A 15662-nucleotide genomic window follows, 5' to 3' on the forward strand; every position below is an offset into this window, starting at 1 on the left:
GGCCCAACATCCTTGTGAATCTTTGCTGCGCCCTCTGTAGCTCAATCGTATCCTTCTGTAGCTAGGTGACTGGAACTGCAGACAATACTCAAAATGCAATCTCACCAATGTCTTGTACTGCTGCAATATGACAACCAATCTCACGTAACCAATATCCCAACTGATTCCTGTGTCACCACTCTCAGGGAACTATGTACTTGTACCCCCAGGGGCTTGTTGTTCAATAACATTCCTCAGCGCCCTGCCACGTCCTGGCCTGTTTTAACTTCCCAAATGCATCACTTCACAAATTCCATCTGCCGTTCCTTTGCCCACTTTCCCAGTTGATCTAGATTCTGTTGTGACCTTAGAGAGCCTTCCCCACTATCCACTAGACCACCAATTTTGGTGTTCTGCAAACTTACAAATCATGCTACCTGCATTCTCATCCAAATCATTAGTATTATCATTAGAGCAACAAGAGTTAGTGTAATAATGGCTAGAGTTATTCTAAACGGTGGAAGTTTGATAGTTGAAAAAGGTTGAGGGAACTCCATCATTGAAGGTAATCTAAAGTTTAAATATTGGTACTATACATGAGTGCAGTTGAGTGATCAATTTCAGAGGGAAAGTATGTCTGAAAAGCATGTATAAGAACTATTTTCTAAACGATGCATGCATTTTTTTTTGCTGAATGCAAAGGAAGTAAATCCTCTCACATGCATGATCCAGATTAACTTGCCTTGACTCAGAAATGTTAAAGTACAGTCCTTTCTACTTGCTTCTGACCCCTGCTAATGACCTTTTCAAAGGGCATTCTGGCTAGGTCTTAATTGCTGCAAATGTGCAGTATGTCCTTGTATCAATAAAAGTACTTGGAGTGGCTGAGCATTACAATAGGTCTCTGAGAGTCAAACACTTTATGCTTGTATGCATTAAATTCCATCTTCAAGCTTAAATATTTTTTCCAATTTATTTTCACCATTTCATTGAGGTTGATATATCCTTTGTTCTTACAGAATTCGATGTCACAGCACAGTGGCATTATAACATATCATGAGTATAATCTAGTTCTCTGCATTTACTCTAAGATCTACTTAATATGCTCTTCTGGATGATGTGATTGCCTATCACTGCAGGCTCACGATTCCACAAACGTGCACGTAGTGAACTTTTCAAAAGCCCGGCTGTTATAGAAAAAATAATGGTATTAGCAGGTAATCTTAAAAGAAATTTTATTTTGAATCTATTTGACAGTTTCAATAATACAAAGATGTTATTCCAAAGCTAAGGCAATAGATATGAAGATTGTTTTCTTTTTCGCCAGCGATTGGGGTTCAATTCCCGTTGCTGTCTGTAAGGAGTTTGTACGTTCTCCCATGTCTGCGTGGGTTTCCTCTGGGTGCTCCGGTTTCCTCCCACATTGCAAAGACGTATGGGTAGGTTAATTTGGGTTTAAAATGGGCAGCGCGGACTCATTAGGCCGGAAGGGCCTGTTACCGTGCTGTAAGTAAAATTTTAAAAAAATTAACTAAACTTAAGGTGGTTGAATTCTGGTTTGAAATGATTTGCCATCTTGTGGTGAATTTAAGAAATTGTAAGAAGAAAGGCTTTTGCTGCTGGAGCATTTCAGAATTGATCAAACCTTTGATGACGTAAAGCGCAAATAAAATTTGTAACTTTTACTGTTAAACTGTGCATGCATTTGCATGTTCTCTTGGTAGAATGTGGACTACCTGAAACATTTTATTGTAAGTAGTTCTTTCTTGAACACTATCTGCTACCGTTGTAAACCAATTCCCCTTCTCCACTTTTACATTTAAAAAGCCTGGAGTATGTTGCTGTCTCCCAAGTTTGTTCCCTACTTTCCTACTAAAGCTTGTTTAAATATCCCAGATATTCCTGTCAGAGCACAGAAATTACCCAAATTAATTGATATTCTCAGTAATTGTTTATCTCTTCTCATTAATTGTGTGATTGTTTATCTCATTATTATCTCCTGTAACTGTATAATAGTGGTGCGTTATTATATCTTTCTCCAGTGTCTGTGTGGTTCTGTTCTTGCCTATCCAATGATAGACTGAGCCTCTCTAACAAAGGCTTTTTACCCCTGCACCTGCTTAATCACTTGCGTCAATCAAGGATCTTTTTGTTTAACTATCCTCTCTCCCCCTCACCCCCCCCCCAACCAACACAGATGCAGACAGTATCTTAGTACCATTGTCTAATGAGAACAACCAGTTTTCACAAACACAGCTCCACATTGACATTTGACTCTCAGTTGTCTCTATATGTTAGATTACTTGTCCCAGTTTTTTTTGTTAGAATTTTTTTGCAGTTAAACATGGGGAGAATTGAGCTATTGCCCTTGGCTTCCATTAGCAACTCCAGAAGATACATATGTTGAATGGTGACTGTTAGGCCAGTTCAGGCAGTTTGTAATGAGGGTGTGTGATTTGACATATCCTTTATCACAAAGATTGCCCATTTCCTTCTTCTTGGGTGGTGCCATGTGGTAGAAGATGACCTGCTTCAGCTCCATTTATGTGGGTTCTGAAGTGGTTGATGAGGCCAAGGTAGGGCCTATAGACCCTGCCATGGGTGGGGCAGGAGGTGCTTGACAGGGCAGGCTTGTGGGGGGTGATGCGCTCCTCCCGCCGCTTATGCTGGGCCTCTGTGCTCCGTCCAAAGGAACTCAAGATTCTCTGTGATTCCCTTAAGTCGGTGGAACTGTTACACATTTCACAGTTCTGGTCTCCACACAATAGGAGAGATGTGGAGGCTTTGGAGAGAGTGCACAAGAGGTTCACCAGGATGTTGCCTGGATTGGCTGACTATAAACTACAAGGAGAGGTTGCACAAACTTGAATTGCTTTCTCTTGTGTGTCGGAGGCTGAGGGGATGACTTGATAGAAGTATATAAAATTATGAGGGGCATAGATAGGGTAGATGGTCAGGGTCTTTTTCCCAGGATGGAAAATATTTCAGAACTTATTGATGCACCCTTCCTAACTCCATGACAGTCTTATGCCTTGTATTCTTCTAGGCTTCACAGAGCCAGTGGTTAACTCCAGAAGAAAGGGAACAACTTCTCCCAGAATTAAAAGCAGCAGGGTGGGAAGATGTTGAAGACAGAGATGCACTTTTTAAAGAATTTTCATTCAAGAACTTTAACCAGGTACATTATTTTGTATTCAAATAATAGTTACCAGAACTTGCAGTAATCATTCCAACAAACATTTTGTGTTCTTTCCTTAGTGTAAAGCACATATAAACTGGGCTTGTTGAGGTGCTTTTAAAAAAAAAGCCATATGCACAACTTGGGTAGTGGGATGTTAAATGATAATTGGTTTAAAACAAATAAAGCCTTGTGTTGCATGGATGTGGGGCTGAAATTACTCCTGTTGATTTCATGGAAAAAGTGAGTGAAAACAAATAGAAAATATTTTCTACTGGAGAGGGATGGAGTGCCATAGTTGGTTGGAGCCATGTTCATTCACCTTTTTTTGTGTCCATATTTAATTAGCAGTCTGTTGGAATGAAAATCTCCATTGTGTTTCCTGTGGGCTCTTTGGATCTGAGCCATAGAAACTAATAATGCCCAAGTATAATACTTGGATATTTCTGTGTTAGTTGATCTCAACTAGTGTTTTATTATCCACAATGTTTGTTATGCTGGACAAGGAATAACTGCAGACTCCTGCACCTGATTTGTGCTTCACAGTGTAAAGATGGATATTTGAGGATTAAACTTGAATATAATAATTCTATGGCATTGGCATTTATTTGATTGTTTTAAATTCCCACATAATAAGTGGGCAAAATATTAGAGGGCTGTTCTCGCCTGTAGGACTGTAACCCTGTATGTATTATTAGTACCCTTCAGGTGAAATAGGAAGCTTCATTTTATAAAATCCTTTCTTCTAGTTGGAAACAATCTTGAAATTGATTTAAGGAAGTCTTAGCTAGCAATTATGTGGCATAGGAGATAAAATTGTTCCCAAGTTATCTCTGTTAACATTGTGCTACAGATTGATATCAATCACTTGAAGAATTAGGAGTGGGCAAAGGCCATTTGGCCCCTTGAGCCTGTGACATCATTCATCAAAATCGTGGCTTATCTTCTATCTCAACTCCATTTTCCTGCAATATCTCCGTGTCCCTTGATTCCATCAACAGCAAGAAATCTGCTAATTTCTGTTTTGAATGAACATGGTGAATTGAGCCAATCCCAAAATTTGAGACAATCCCAAAGATTAACCTCTTCATTTCAGTCTTATGTGGTCACCCCTTATTCTAAGACCATGAGGACTGTTCTTGACTCAGCCAGGGGAAACATTCTCCCAGCATCCACCCTTTCAAGCCCTGTTTCTAAACAAAAACAAACATTGTAAGTTTCAATGAGATCGCTTCTCAATGATGGAGAATACAGGCCTTTTCTACTCACTTCCTCTTCCCTGCCATCCTAGGAACCAATCTGGTGAATCATTTTATAATCCTCTTTTAGGTTAGGGGACTGAAACTGTACACAATGCTTTAAGGGTGGTCTTAACGAGCCTCTATGTTAGTGGAATAAGACAGTTTTACTCCTATGGTCAAATTCTCTTGTAGTAAAAGCCAACATACGATTTGTCTTTGTGACTGGATGCTGCAACCACATGTTTACTTTCAGTGACTTGTATACAAGCTCACCTAGGTACCTTTGAACATCAATGTTTTCCAGTCTTTCACTATTTAAAAATAATCTGCTTTTCTGCTTTGTGCACATTGTTGCCTACTTACTCGACTTGTCTGTAGCTCCTTCTTTCCTCTTTTATATCCTCTTCTTCACTCATAATCCCACCTGGATTTGTATCATCAGCATACTTGGGAATATGACGCTTAGACACTTTTCAGCTAAATCAGTAATACAGTTTGTAAATAGCTGGGGCCCAAGAACTGATCCCTGTGGTACCCCATTGGTCACAGCCTGCCAACCTGAGAAAGAACTGTTTATTCCTACTCTTTGCTTTCAGTTTGCAATCAATACCACTTTGTACATTGCCTCCACTTCCATGTACTCTAAACTTATTGACTATTCTCCTGCGTCGAACCTTAATGAAAACCTTATGAAAATACAAATCCACTGGTTCACCCCCTTGTCTACTTTACTAATCACATCCTTGAAGAACTCCTGTGCATTAGTCAACATGTTTTCCATTTAATTAATCCATGCTGACTCTGCTCAATCCCATTACTCTTTTTGAGATAATCTTTTGTTACATCTTTCTTAATAAATTCCATCATCGGCTGATTACTGTTGTGTATTTCTTGTTTAGTAGCCCATCCACTCTGTTCAACCCCGCTCCTGGTTCACCCTACACAGTCCGCTCGGCCCTCTCCCTTTCATGTCCGCTCGAGCTCCACCTGACCGTATTCCTTTCAGGTCCGCTCTACCCTCACCCTTCCACGTCCGCTTGAGCTCCGCCCTGCCGTATTCCTCTCAGGTCCGCTCTGCCGTCACCCTTCCACGTCCGTTTCAGCTTCACCCTGCCGAGTCCGCACCCAGTTTGCCTTTTCCACTGCAGACCATCCCGCTGCCTCTGAGCTGCTCTCTGCCGCCCGCCACCTCCGTGCCCTCCATATGGTTCGCTCTGCTTTCGCAGACTGTTCATGCTTCACCCTACCTGGTGCGCCAGTTCATCACCTGGCACCTCCTTACATTTCGTGGTCTGCTTTTAATGGCCCTACTCTCCCTGCTTCACCCTGCGGCCGATTCCTGTTGCGCATTCCTGGGTCGGTTGTCCCTTCGTTCTGTCCATCTCTGCTCCTGGTTCGCCCTACGATTAGTGTCGGCAGGTACAAAGGCGGCATGGGCGTGGCGGGCCGAAGGGTCTGTTTCTGTGCTGTATGACGTTTTGACCGTGACTTCAATCATCCTTACCACTGATGTTATGTTAACAGGTCAGTCGTTCCCTGTTTTTTCTCTCTCTCTCATCCTTCTCAAATGGTGGGGTCAAGTTTGCTAACATCCATTCTGCAGAAAGCTGTTTTTTTTGATTCTAGGCTCAAGACAGTGCAAAGTAGCACAAATCAATTGACTAAAGATAAGCAACTCCATTACAAGGTATGCACTTTATAACATTACAGAAAGACATGATGTGACTGTCAGTTCTGGACAACTGGAGCTGCGCTATTTTTTTTAAAAGTCTTGCAATTAATACAAACTTCCAAGGATATTACAAGAAAGAAATCCCCTTTCTAGTATCACCTCAACATTCTGTATCTCCTGCGTGTGTAACCATAAACATTTACAGGGACTGTGGAGGAAGGTGGGGGATTAGAACACTGGCAGTACCATAGAGCGGGCGTTGTATTTTATACTTCACTATGGTGACAAAACAAATGTAACAGTTGACTAGTAATGGCATTCGTTGGTGTTATATTTTGGGGATCGTGGAAGTACATTTAATGCAAAGAAGAAAAAAGAAGCTGATCAGGTAAATATACCCTTTTATGTGAAATGAAAATTAAGTACAAATTAACAAAAGTTCATTTAAATTTCTACTTGTAATTACATTGCACTAAAGTGGTGTATCAGCTAGTGTACAGTCCATGTAAATGTATCATTTCACTTTCTTCTAAGTGTTTATGATTATTTAATTTTGCAGCTTTGCAAAGTAAAATGAAAATTGTAAATTGTGTTCACTTGAAGATTGATACTAATATAGTGTGTAAATTCAGGATTTTGGGCATGGCCTAGCACTAAACAAAAGGTGGTCGAAACTGAAAAATGAAGTCAAGACTTTATAGTCATGAATGGTCCATGAAAATATGTTGGAATTGAATTGCTGGATCAGATGAATTGGATTGCACAGATGTACACATTCCAGTAAGTTAATTCCATCAACTTTTCATTCCCTTCTGCCTCCTCCTTGTCTTTCAAAAACTTGAAGGACAAGGAGAAGGCAGAAGGGGGTGAAACGTTTTTATTTTGGTTGGGATTTGTACATTTGTCACCCCTCTGTTCTTTGGAACGTGTGACATTTTTGCAGCCACCTGGGAATCCCAATATTCTTAAGATGGTGCTTGTCGTTGGGAGTGGAACGTGGTGTACATTCATGCATATACTGCTATTCAGGGATCAATGCACTGGAAACAAATACTTTATGCAGGCTCATATTATGCAAACTATAATGTGACTGTGATGGTCTGCTGTTGAGAATCTGTACATTGATGTGCCTGATTATAATTGCATTCTACTACTCAATCTTAATTAAAATCTATTATGAGTCTTTGAGATTCAAGATGCACTGAATTAAAAAAAAATAAGCTAAGAGCCTACTCTGTCAATTTCTAAAGGTTGCAAGCTTCCAAAATACCAATTATTGTTTAAAAATTTCTCTTATGATATTTATTTCCCATCATTAAAATCTAAAACAATTTGCCATTGGGTATAAAAATGCAAGAACATTAATCCTTGTGGAAGTTCATGCTTGCAAAATAGCTGACTCACTCTCCTTCTTTGTCAATGGTTCTGGAAAGGGGAGCAATAGGTAAAACTCTATCAGGTCAGTGTCACAATGATCAATGTGCACTGGCACAAGGGAGCTATCCAATCGGGCAATAGGATAAAGTTTTACCTGTTGCTCCCTATACTAGAACCATCGTCGAAGGAGAGAGAGTCAGCTATTTTGCAAGTCTGAACTTTCAGAAGGATTAATGTTCTTGGATTTTTATTCCCCGTGGCAAATTGTTTCAGGTTTGAGTGATGGGAAATAAATACCTTAAGCTTGCAGAATATCATAAATATACTTTCAGCCACCATAGTAGAAAGCTTGCAGTAAATTGACGGTGTCAGTGAATAAAAGGCAAAGTTGCACATCTGTGGAATTCATTGGTTTCTAGCAATGTGAAAACTTGATTTAGTTTGTTTTTTTTTAATCTCTAGCTGGACACGTGGCAAGAAAAAAGACATTCATTTGTATACTGCCTTATTATAAGAATGTAAAAAGTAGGTGTGCTTTTCTTTTTTGTGCCTGCTCCAGTGTTCAGTAAGATCACTGCCAATCCCACCCAGTCCCATTGCCCCGAAAATCTAAATGAACTTGATGACTGACCATACACGGCCCTCGGGCAAAGAATCCAATGATATTTCACATCCCACTAATTATACTTAAACCATGGTTATAGTTACATTGGTACTCATGGCATAACATTTGTAAGGACCCCAGCACAGTATTAGTTCTAGAATGGCACTCCCTGCATGCTGTTTAAGCATACTTACTGACGTAGGAAGTTGAGGCAGATGCAGTCTAGGTTTGCTTCCCTCCCAAAAAAGGAATAGCATCTGTGTTGGTGATGAGAGAATTGTACAGTGTATAACTTTTCAAAGCTAACAACTCTTGATTGCTTAGTAAGGCCAAGCACCCCGTACAGAAGTAAATGTATGGATTTGGAAAAAGTTTGCCTACTGCTACCCCAACCTGAATATCAAGTGGTGATCATTACTAATTTTACCCCAACAAAGCCACCCATAGGTTGACTTCATCCATTGGACAACAGCTAATGTTGTTTGGTGCTAAACCATATAGAATTGGAAGTGTGAAGTTTGGTCCTTGGCTTCTGTTGAATTACCTGGAAGAAGGATGCTGCATTATTGCCTCTAGCAATACTAGTGAGCTTTCCTGTGATTGCTACTTAGTAATTTGTGCTTAAAATTAATCTACCCATGCTTCAGTGACTTTTCTGCTGTCCATCATTCAGTTGAACAGCTGCCTGTGTGAGATACCAGAGGCTATTTATGCATGTTGAATAACTAACTACAGAGTAGTAAGGATGAAAGAGAGACATCATTACCAAAGCCTTTTTTATTGGAAAGTTTCCTATCTCTTTCATAGCTCAAAAGGACTGGCATGACTACAATAGGAAACCAGGCCATGAGGCTTTCATTTTTGACAAATTTGGTCTTGGCAAGTGAATCTTTTGCTAATTATCAAAGGCTGGGTGCTGATTGGTTGCAGGTGTAACCCATACAAATGGTATTTGACCTCTCGCGGTAAACTAAATAAATTCAGAAGTTTTAATTAGGTTTGGTTAAATTATGCAGACTAACAGAAGTCTGATAAACTATATATGCAAGGCATCGTGCACAGAAAGTCTTTTATCTGTGCTTGGTTCTACTCAAAAAGATTTGCTATTTTAATAAAATGAAACCTTGAAGTTGTTTGTAAATGTCCTTGCTGACAGAGTATTACAAGATGTGTCTGGGACTTAGCATATGCTTGTTTACAGTTAGCATTCTTTTTGAAGTTGTAATCCTCTTTTAACCTTTTCACTTAGTCACTTTGCCTGCATAGATATTTTCAGTGCATTATGTAAATAAGAGCGATGATATTTCAATGACTGTTGCGATGTTTCTTGGCCGATTTACTTGTAGAAGCTCATGGGCCAAGTAGAATGGAAGTGCTTTTTTATACTTTATTTGTTTATGTTAATTAAGGAAAGCAACGTTATATTCCCAAAGTTTAAGTTTGAAGCTAGCTATCACGTCCATAGATAGTTTCATCTGAGTTGAACAGTTTGCAGTATTAAGAAAAATACTCAGAAAATGTGTAATCTGCTTATCTAAAATTTGTATTAACCACTTGCATACTGTTATACTGTAATGCTGTTCATAGCCCTTTTTATGTGAAATTCATAATTACATGATTGTTTCTTTAGCTTGCACCAACAAAGAAAGTAGCTGTACATGTTACTATATGGGAGATAATTGTCTTGAGCTTGCACACACAAAATCTGGGGACAAATCTGTGTCCTATTGTTCCATGCTTCTGAATTTTATACAGGAAGGGGATCAGGTTGACGATTAGTGCCTTGTTTTGGTAAAGAATTTCCAACGCTAATGGAGATCTGTTTATCATGTGTCTAGTGATCCATGGCGCATCACTAGGATTTTCTGTTTTAATTTCATATCTGCTACATCGATTGCCTGTATTCTTCTGCTTTATTTCTTTTTCTCTCTAATTGGTGTGGATCTCTAAGCATTGCTTCACTATTCATGCACATTTGTTTAAACTTATTACAATATCACCTTTGAAATTTTTACAACAATTTTTTTATTTTCTGATAAGTACTTTGGAGGTTATCTACTGCCCACACCCCCAAAGACACACGCAGGCCACTGATTGCTGTACAGGCTATCCTCTGCCAACCCTGCCACTTACATTTCTATTGCTTCAGGTTTTTGCAGCCCTAGGAGAGTACTCTCACTTTTAACTTTGGTTCTGATAAAGAGTGCATTAGTCTTAACCTGTCCTATCTGTACATGCCTCGTGTTGCAGCTCTTCTATATTTTATATTGCAGTATTCATTTTGGGGTTAATCACTAAGCAGTTGAGCAGCCTTTTTGCCTTTGTTTAGCCTTTAGTTTCTCCAGGAGATAGTGAAACCAATTGTCATGTTTCCACAGTTCTTGCAGCTGAAGTGCCTTTTCTGAAATTAGTGCCTACTGTGTTGGTGCAACTGATTCACACCCTGTGAGTTAATGGGTTTGAGGCCAAGAGATGGAAAGGAACATAGAAATATTGAAATCCAGCTAATGTAGTATTCTGATTGAAAGAGGGCCATGCTAGGAAGAAGATATTCAGTACTGAACATTATATTTGTAAATAAAGCAGAGAGTGGATCCAACCTGCAGAGACAGGCTAAAGTTCATGCTGGATTGGTCCAATTGCTTTTGATCAAATCTAATTTTTTTTAAAGAATGAAGTTGGGATACAAAGATGTCCTTTTTCAAAAAAAAAATCCAAGTGTTATCTGTGACTAGTCCTCTCAGTTAGATGTAGGTTGATGGGCGACTTGGTTTAAGATGGAGTACTGACACCAACATGCCCCCTGTCAGTTTGCTGCAATTGCTATGTTTAACTGGAAGGTAAATGCAGCTCATGGTTCAGATATATCATTAGACAAATGTTTGGGCAAACTAAACCTTACAGAGCTCCTATATGTATTGTCTCACCATTTATGAAACAATTCACTGGTAATAGTGAGATAGGTAGCTTTCCAAACTGCTTTAACAGGTAAAGCAACATTGGATAAGATTCCAGCTGAAGACCAGCTGCAGGCTTTGAAGCTTTATTGATAGAAAAGGAATGAGATTGAATTGAATTTTATTTTTGTTTCTTTTAAATCAGCAATATAAGTTATTTATTAAATTTGAAGATATCTTCAGGGCAGAGAGTAAAATCTGTTGCGTTTCCAATACATTGAGATTTAAAACATGGGGTTCCAGTAAAACAATATCCAGCTACAGTATTAAGTTATTAAATGCATTCCAGGGGTAACTTGAGATGTTACTTGTCCCTATGTGCCATATGCACATTATAATGCATTTTCCACATGGAGTGCTGTATTAAATTAAGTTACAGCTGGTTTTAAAGTAGAATCTTATCCAATGTTGTTTTATCTGCTAAAGCAGTTTGGAAACCAACTATCTCACTCTATCACCAGTGAATTGTTTCACAAATGGCAAAGTTAATATTTTATTCTCCGATCTATATAGTAATGATGTTTTTCTTTAAAAAGTAAATCTCCACTGAACTATTATAACTCCTAGGAGGAAGACATTTGGATTAAGATTTGAACAAGCTGTGCTCTGGTAATTTCTGTGTGCAAAATTATTCCAGATTTTATTTTTCTCTATTTAATGGGAATGCCTACAAGTTTAATTGCTGACTAGTTCCTTGTAATGCCTATATTGGAAGTTCTTTAGTAGGACCAAGTTGAGTTAACAATGGACCAGCCTCTAACAGTTGTAGATCAACAGTGGCCACATAGAGCTGATCCCTTTTGTAAAGGCAAACCTTCAGATGAGGCATGTAAAAAGTGAGGAGATGTAACCTTTCCCAGCAAACCATTTATTTTCAATAGAGCAGAAAACCTAGGGTTGGAGTTTTGGTGGTTCTTCATTTTTTATCTTTAGCTAATATTCCTGCAGTAACTTGGCAAAGTATTGCTTGTGAATTATTTAGAACTCTCCTTGCAACCCAAAACTACTGCTCAAGGCACGGGGTTCATACAGAGCGAGCAATGTAACAGTAGGATCATTTTATGGAAATAACCCTGAATTGGGCTGGAGCCTTGGCTGCAACCCACCTCCATTTACTGTATAGTAGCACAGTGGTTAAATTTGGCCTTTTAGTGGAGTCACTCAAGGTCAATGAGCCTAAGCATCACAAATATCTGGAGGTGAAAATATATATAGGTTTCTGTTATTGAAGGAGATATCCTTTTCAGGATACTTCCTGAGAGGGAAGGATCTTTACTAAAAATCTTTGCACATTTGTTTCAATAAACAGTGTTAAGAGTGGTTTGAATAGAAAGGATTTTTGGTCTTTCCTGAGCTTTTAAGTGGAGTGAACTCGAAAGATTACATTCAACTTCACATGCATCGTTATCCTCATATTGGTCCAATAGACACCAGCTAAGCCCAATGTAGTACTGAGCTATGAGAATCCTAGGTTCCCCAGTTCAATCACCAGTTGATGCTGAGCAGCCAATGATAGTCTATCAGGTGGCAGCGGCACAACTAACGTCAATGGCATTGCACCTGCTGCTGATTGTTTCTCTGAATTTTCTATTAAAAATATATCTGCCTGGGCACAATATAGGCTCAGCTGCACTATGTGGGCAATTGGCCTGCTGGCACTTACTGTCAAGATACATGCTAGCCACTTAAGTTAGATACAGAAAGATTTGTTTCCAGTCTTTAAGGGAATGAATAATAAAAGTATTTCTATTTTTATTTCAACCTTATAGTATTTTAAACAACCGACCTAATTAGAATAGAGGTTAACATAAATTCATAGCTGTCAACAAGTTTCTCATTCTGCCTTTGTCTCAGCACAGTTGTGAAATGCTGGTGAGGTATTGGATTTTGAAGAGCAACATTATCTGGATGGCATTCAGGGATCCTTACAAGCTATCCCATCCTAAACATTAGGGTATCGATGCCAGGTGTAATCAGAGCTGATGCTTGCTAAGATATGGCCCAGGCTCTGGAATGTAGATGAGTGTTCATAGATATGGAAGTTTGGCAGGTGGAATGTTTTGAAGGGAATTCAGTGTCACTCTCCTTCATTCTTGCATCTGCTTTTGTATGTTCTAATACTGCCTGCAGAAGTCTGAAAGCAAATAAAATGGTGTGTTAGAACACTTATTATATCTCATCAGACCGACAGTACACTGCACAAGCAATATTATTGCACTGCATCTTTTACATTATTTTCCCTTTTTCAGGTCTTTTCATTCTATTTAGTCTTGCCAGGGAGAAGTTTTTTTTGAAATGAAAACAAAGTATGAGAAATACTTAGTAGGCCAGCAGCATCTATGGAGAATGAACCAAGAGTTGACTTTCAGGCCTATGGCCTTCTAATGAAAAGTCATTAACATGAAACATTAACCCTGCCGTCTGCCCACAGATGCTGCCTGATCCGCTGAGTAATTCCAGCATTCTTTAACCCCCCCCCCCCCTCAGATTTCCAGCATCTGTAATATGCAGCTTTTTGTTTCTTGATTACTCCTCCTGGTGCTGTTGCGCATGGGATTTTAAGGAGGCATTTTAAAATAAGAAAAAATTGTCAGAGTCTGTACCTTCATTATTTCTTTTCATCCTTCTGTTTTTCTTTCTTCCCCACTACTCCCACTCCTGCTGTGTAGTGTCTATTGTAATACTGACAGCACAGCCTACTTTCTATGAACAATCATGGACTTGAAATCCATATCCCAACACTTAAGGATGTCCTATGTTAGAATATCACTGTGGGATACCCGATTCTATTATTTAAAAAGTCTCACAGTGTCATAGAAAAGCTAAAGTAAAATACATCTGGCTTGAACTGATTTCCCCCTTGCAATTTTTTGATTATGGTTCTGTTTCTATAACATTGGGTTATTGTGTTTGATTAAAACACCCAAATTGCTTCAATTATATCCAGAAAGATTCAATTATATGTGAAAGGCTGCATCAGCATTTTTTTTTGCTTGTCTGGTGTTTTGATCACAAATCTTTAAGCAACTGGTAGCCAAATTTTGGCTCTTCATGATTTGAAATATGATCCTTAGATATAGTACAGATGAGTAATGATGCATCATGACAGAGCATGTAATAAAACTTTTTGCAGCTTCTTAAATTTTCATTTAATCAAAGTTGAAGAAGTACAGATTCTAGCCAAATTAAGGAAGGTTTTGTTGCCGGAATCCTACAATTACTTTAATTGGGTCTCAAGACAGATACCATGCAAAGTAATTACACTTAATGATAGATCACATGATGAGATGTGAAAAATGTCAAACATCATTAAGTATGAAACCCAAATACAGGACTGTATCCGAACTTCTTTCCTTTTTATAGGCAGCTAAGCTCAATGAAGTTGGTATGCTTGTACACTGCAAATATTTAAAGGATAATAAGACACCACTTAAATAATAGAGTTCTAATTTACCTGATTAGCGTTGGAATTTTCTAGAGCCCACTGGTTCAAAAAAGACCCTTCTTGAGGCATATTAGACATGAATTAATTAAGATTGCCACAAGAATTGATTTGGAAAATTAGTCTTTAAATTGCCAGTGCTCATTTTCTTGGTGGGAGTTTTTTTTTGACAGACTTCTTCCAATGAATTCAAATGTAAACAAAAATAAAGTAAATCCAAATTTGAGGAGCCTGGATGATGCATAGTACAATTTCTCACTTCTGGATGTTGAGGTACATTCAGTTCAGATTTCTATAGACAGTAGGTCTTCGTATATGGAGAGGAGGTGAAGGAGTGTCTGGATGGGTATATTTACCTGAACTCTCACTTCATTAAAAGGTTTGATCTTTAGAGAACTTGCCATAAAGGACATTCTAATGGTTTTAGACTTTGTGTTATAAAATTGATATTTATAAAGATTCGTGCTTTTCTGTTTTTTTCCAAGCCTTGATTATTGAATTGTGAATCTGAAGCTAATTTTGCTTTGCACCAGTGTTTAAGACATTAGGGACAGGAGCAGGAGAAGGATATATGGCCCCTTGAGGCTTTTCTGCCATTTTAATAAGATCTGATCTTGGCTTTGCTCCATTTTCCTGCCTATTCCCCATAGCCCTATAGTTCCCAATAGTCCAAAAATCTCTCCATTTCTGCATTGACTTGATCTCCACAGCTCACTAGGGTAGATAATTTCAAGATTCACAGTCCTTTGAGAGAGGAAATTCTTTCCCACCTTTGCCTAAAATGAGCAACCCATTTTTTTCTGAGGCTCTATTCCCTTGTTCTAGATTCCCACGCCAGGTGAAACATTCTCTCAACATCCACCCTGTAAAGCCACCTCAGTATCTCGTGTGTTTCCATAAGATCATCCCCTCATTCTTCTAAACTGCAACACGTACAAGCCAATTTTCTTCTCTTAATACAACCCATTTGTCTCAGGGATCAATCTAATGAATCTGCTCAGGACTGCATCTTGTGCAAGTATATCTCTTTGGATAAGGACACCAAAACTGCATGCAGTACTCTAGGTATGGTCTCACCAACACTCTATATAGTGCAGAAAAACTTCCCTACTTTTATACTCTGTCCTCCTTGCAATAAATTCCATGATTCCATTTGCTGCATTAATTACTTGCTGTAATTGCATGTCAACTTTCCGTTTCATACATCATAAG

At 38.7% G+C, this 15662-nt stretch overlaps 1 protein-coding gene across 3 annotated transcripts in view; it reads left to right on the forward strand.

Annotated features, from left to right (window-relative positions):
• LOC127569902 (pterin-4-alpha-carbinolamine dehydratase 2-like) overlaps positions 1–15662 on the forward strand; it is a 39107-nt gene that overhangs the window by 12801 nt on the left and 10644 nt on the right. Inside the window, exons 2-3 of one of the 3 annotated variants that reach the window (XM_052014946.1) lie at positions 3026–3157; positions 6025–6085. The exons of 1 other annotated variant lie outside the window; for it this stretch is intronic. In XM_052014946.1, coding sequence (XP_051870906.1) covers positions 3102–3157; positions 6025–6085 — 117 coding nt within the window. In that variant the 5' untranslated portion in view covers positions 3026–3101. The remainder of the gene's footprint in view (positions 1–3025; positions 3158–6024; positions 6086–15662) is intronic. One more of the 3 variants, XM_052014945.1, reaches the window with a different exon arrangement.

Source organism: Pristis pectinata, chromosome 4 (assembly GCF_009764475.1).
Source record: "Pristis pectinata isolate sPriPec2 chromosome 4, sPriPec2.1.pri, whole genome shotgun sequence".
Classification (NCBI taxonomy): Eukaryota; Metazoa; Chordata; class Chondrichthyes; order Rhinopristiformes; family Pristidae; genus Pristis; species Pristis pectinata.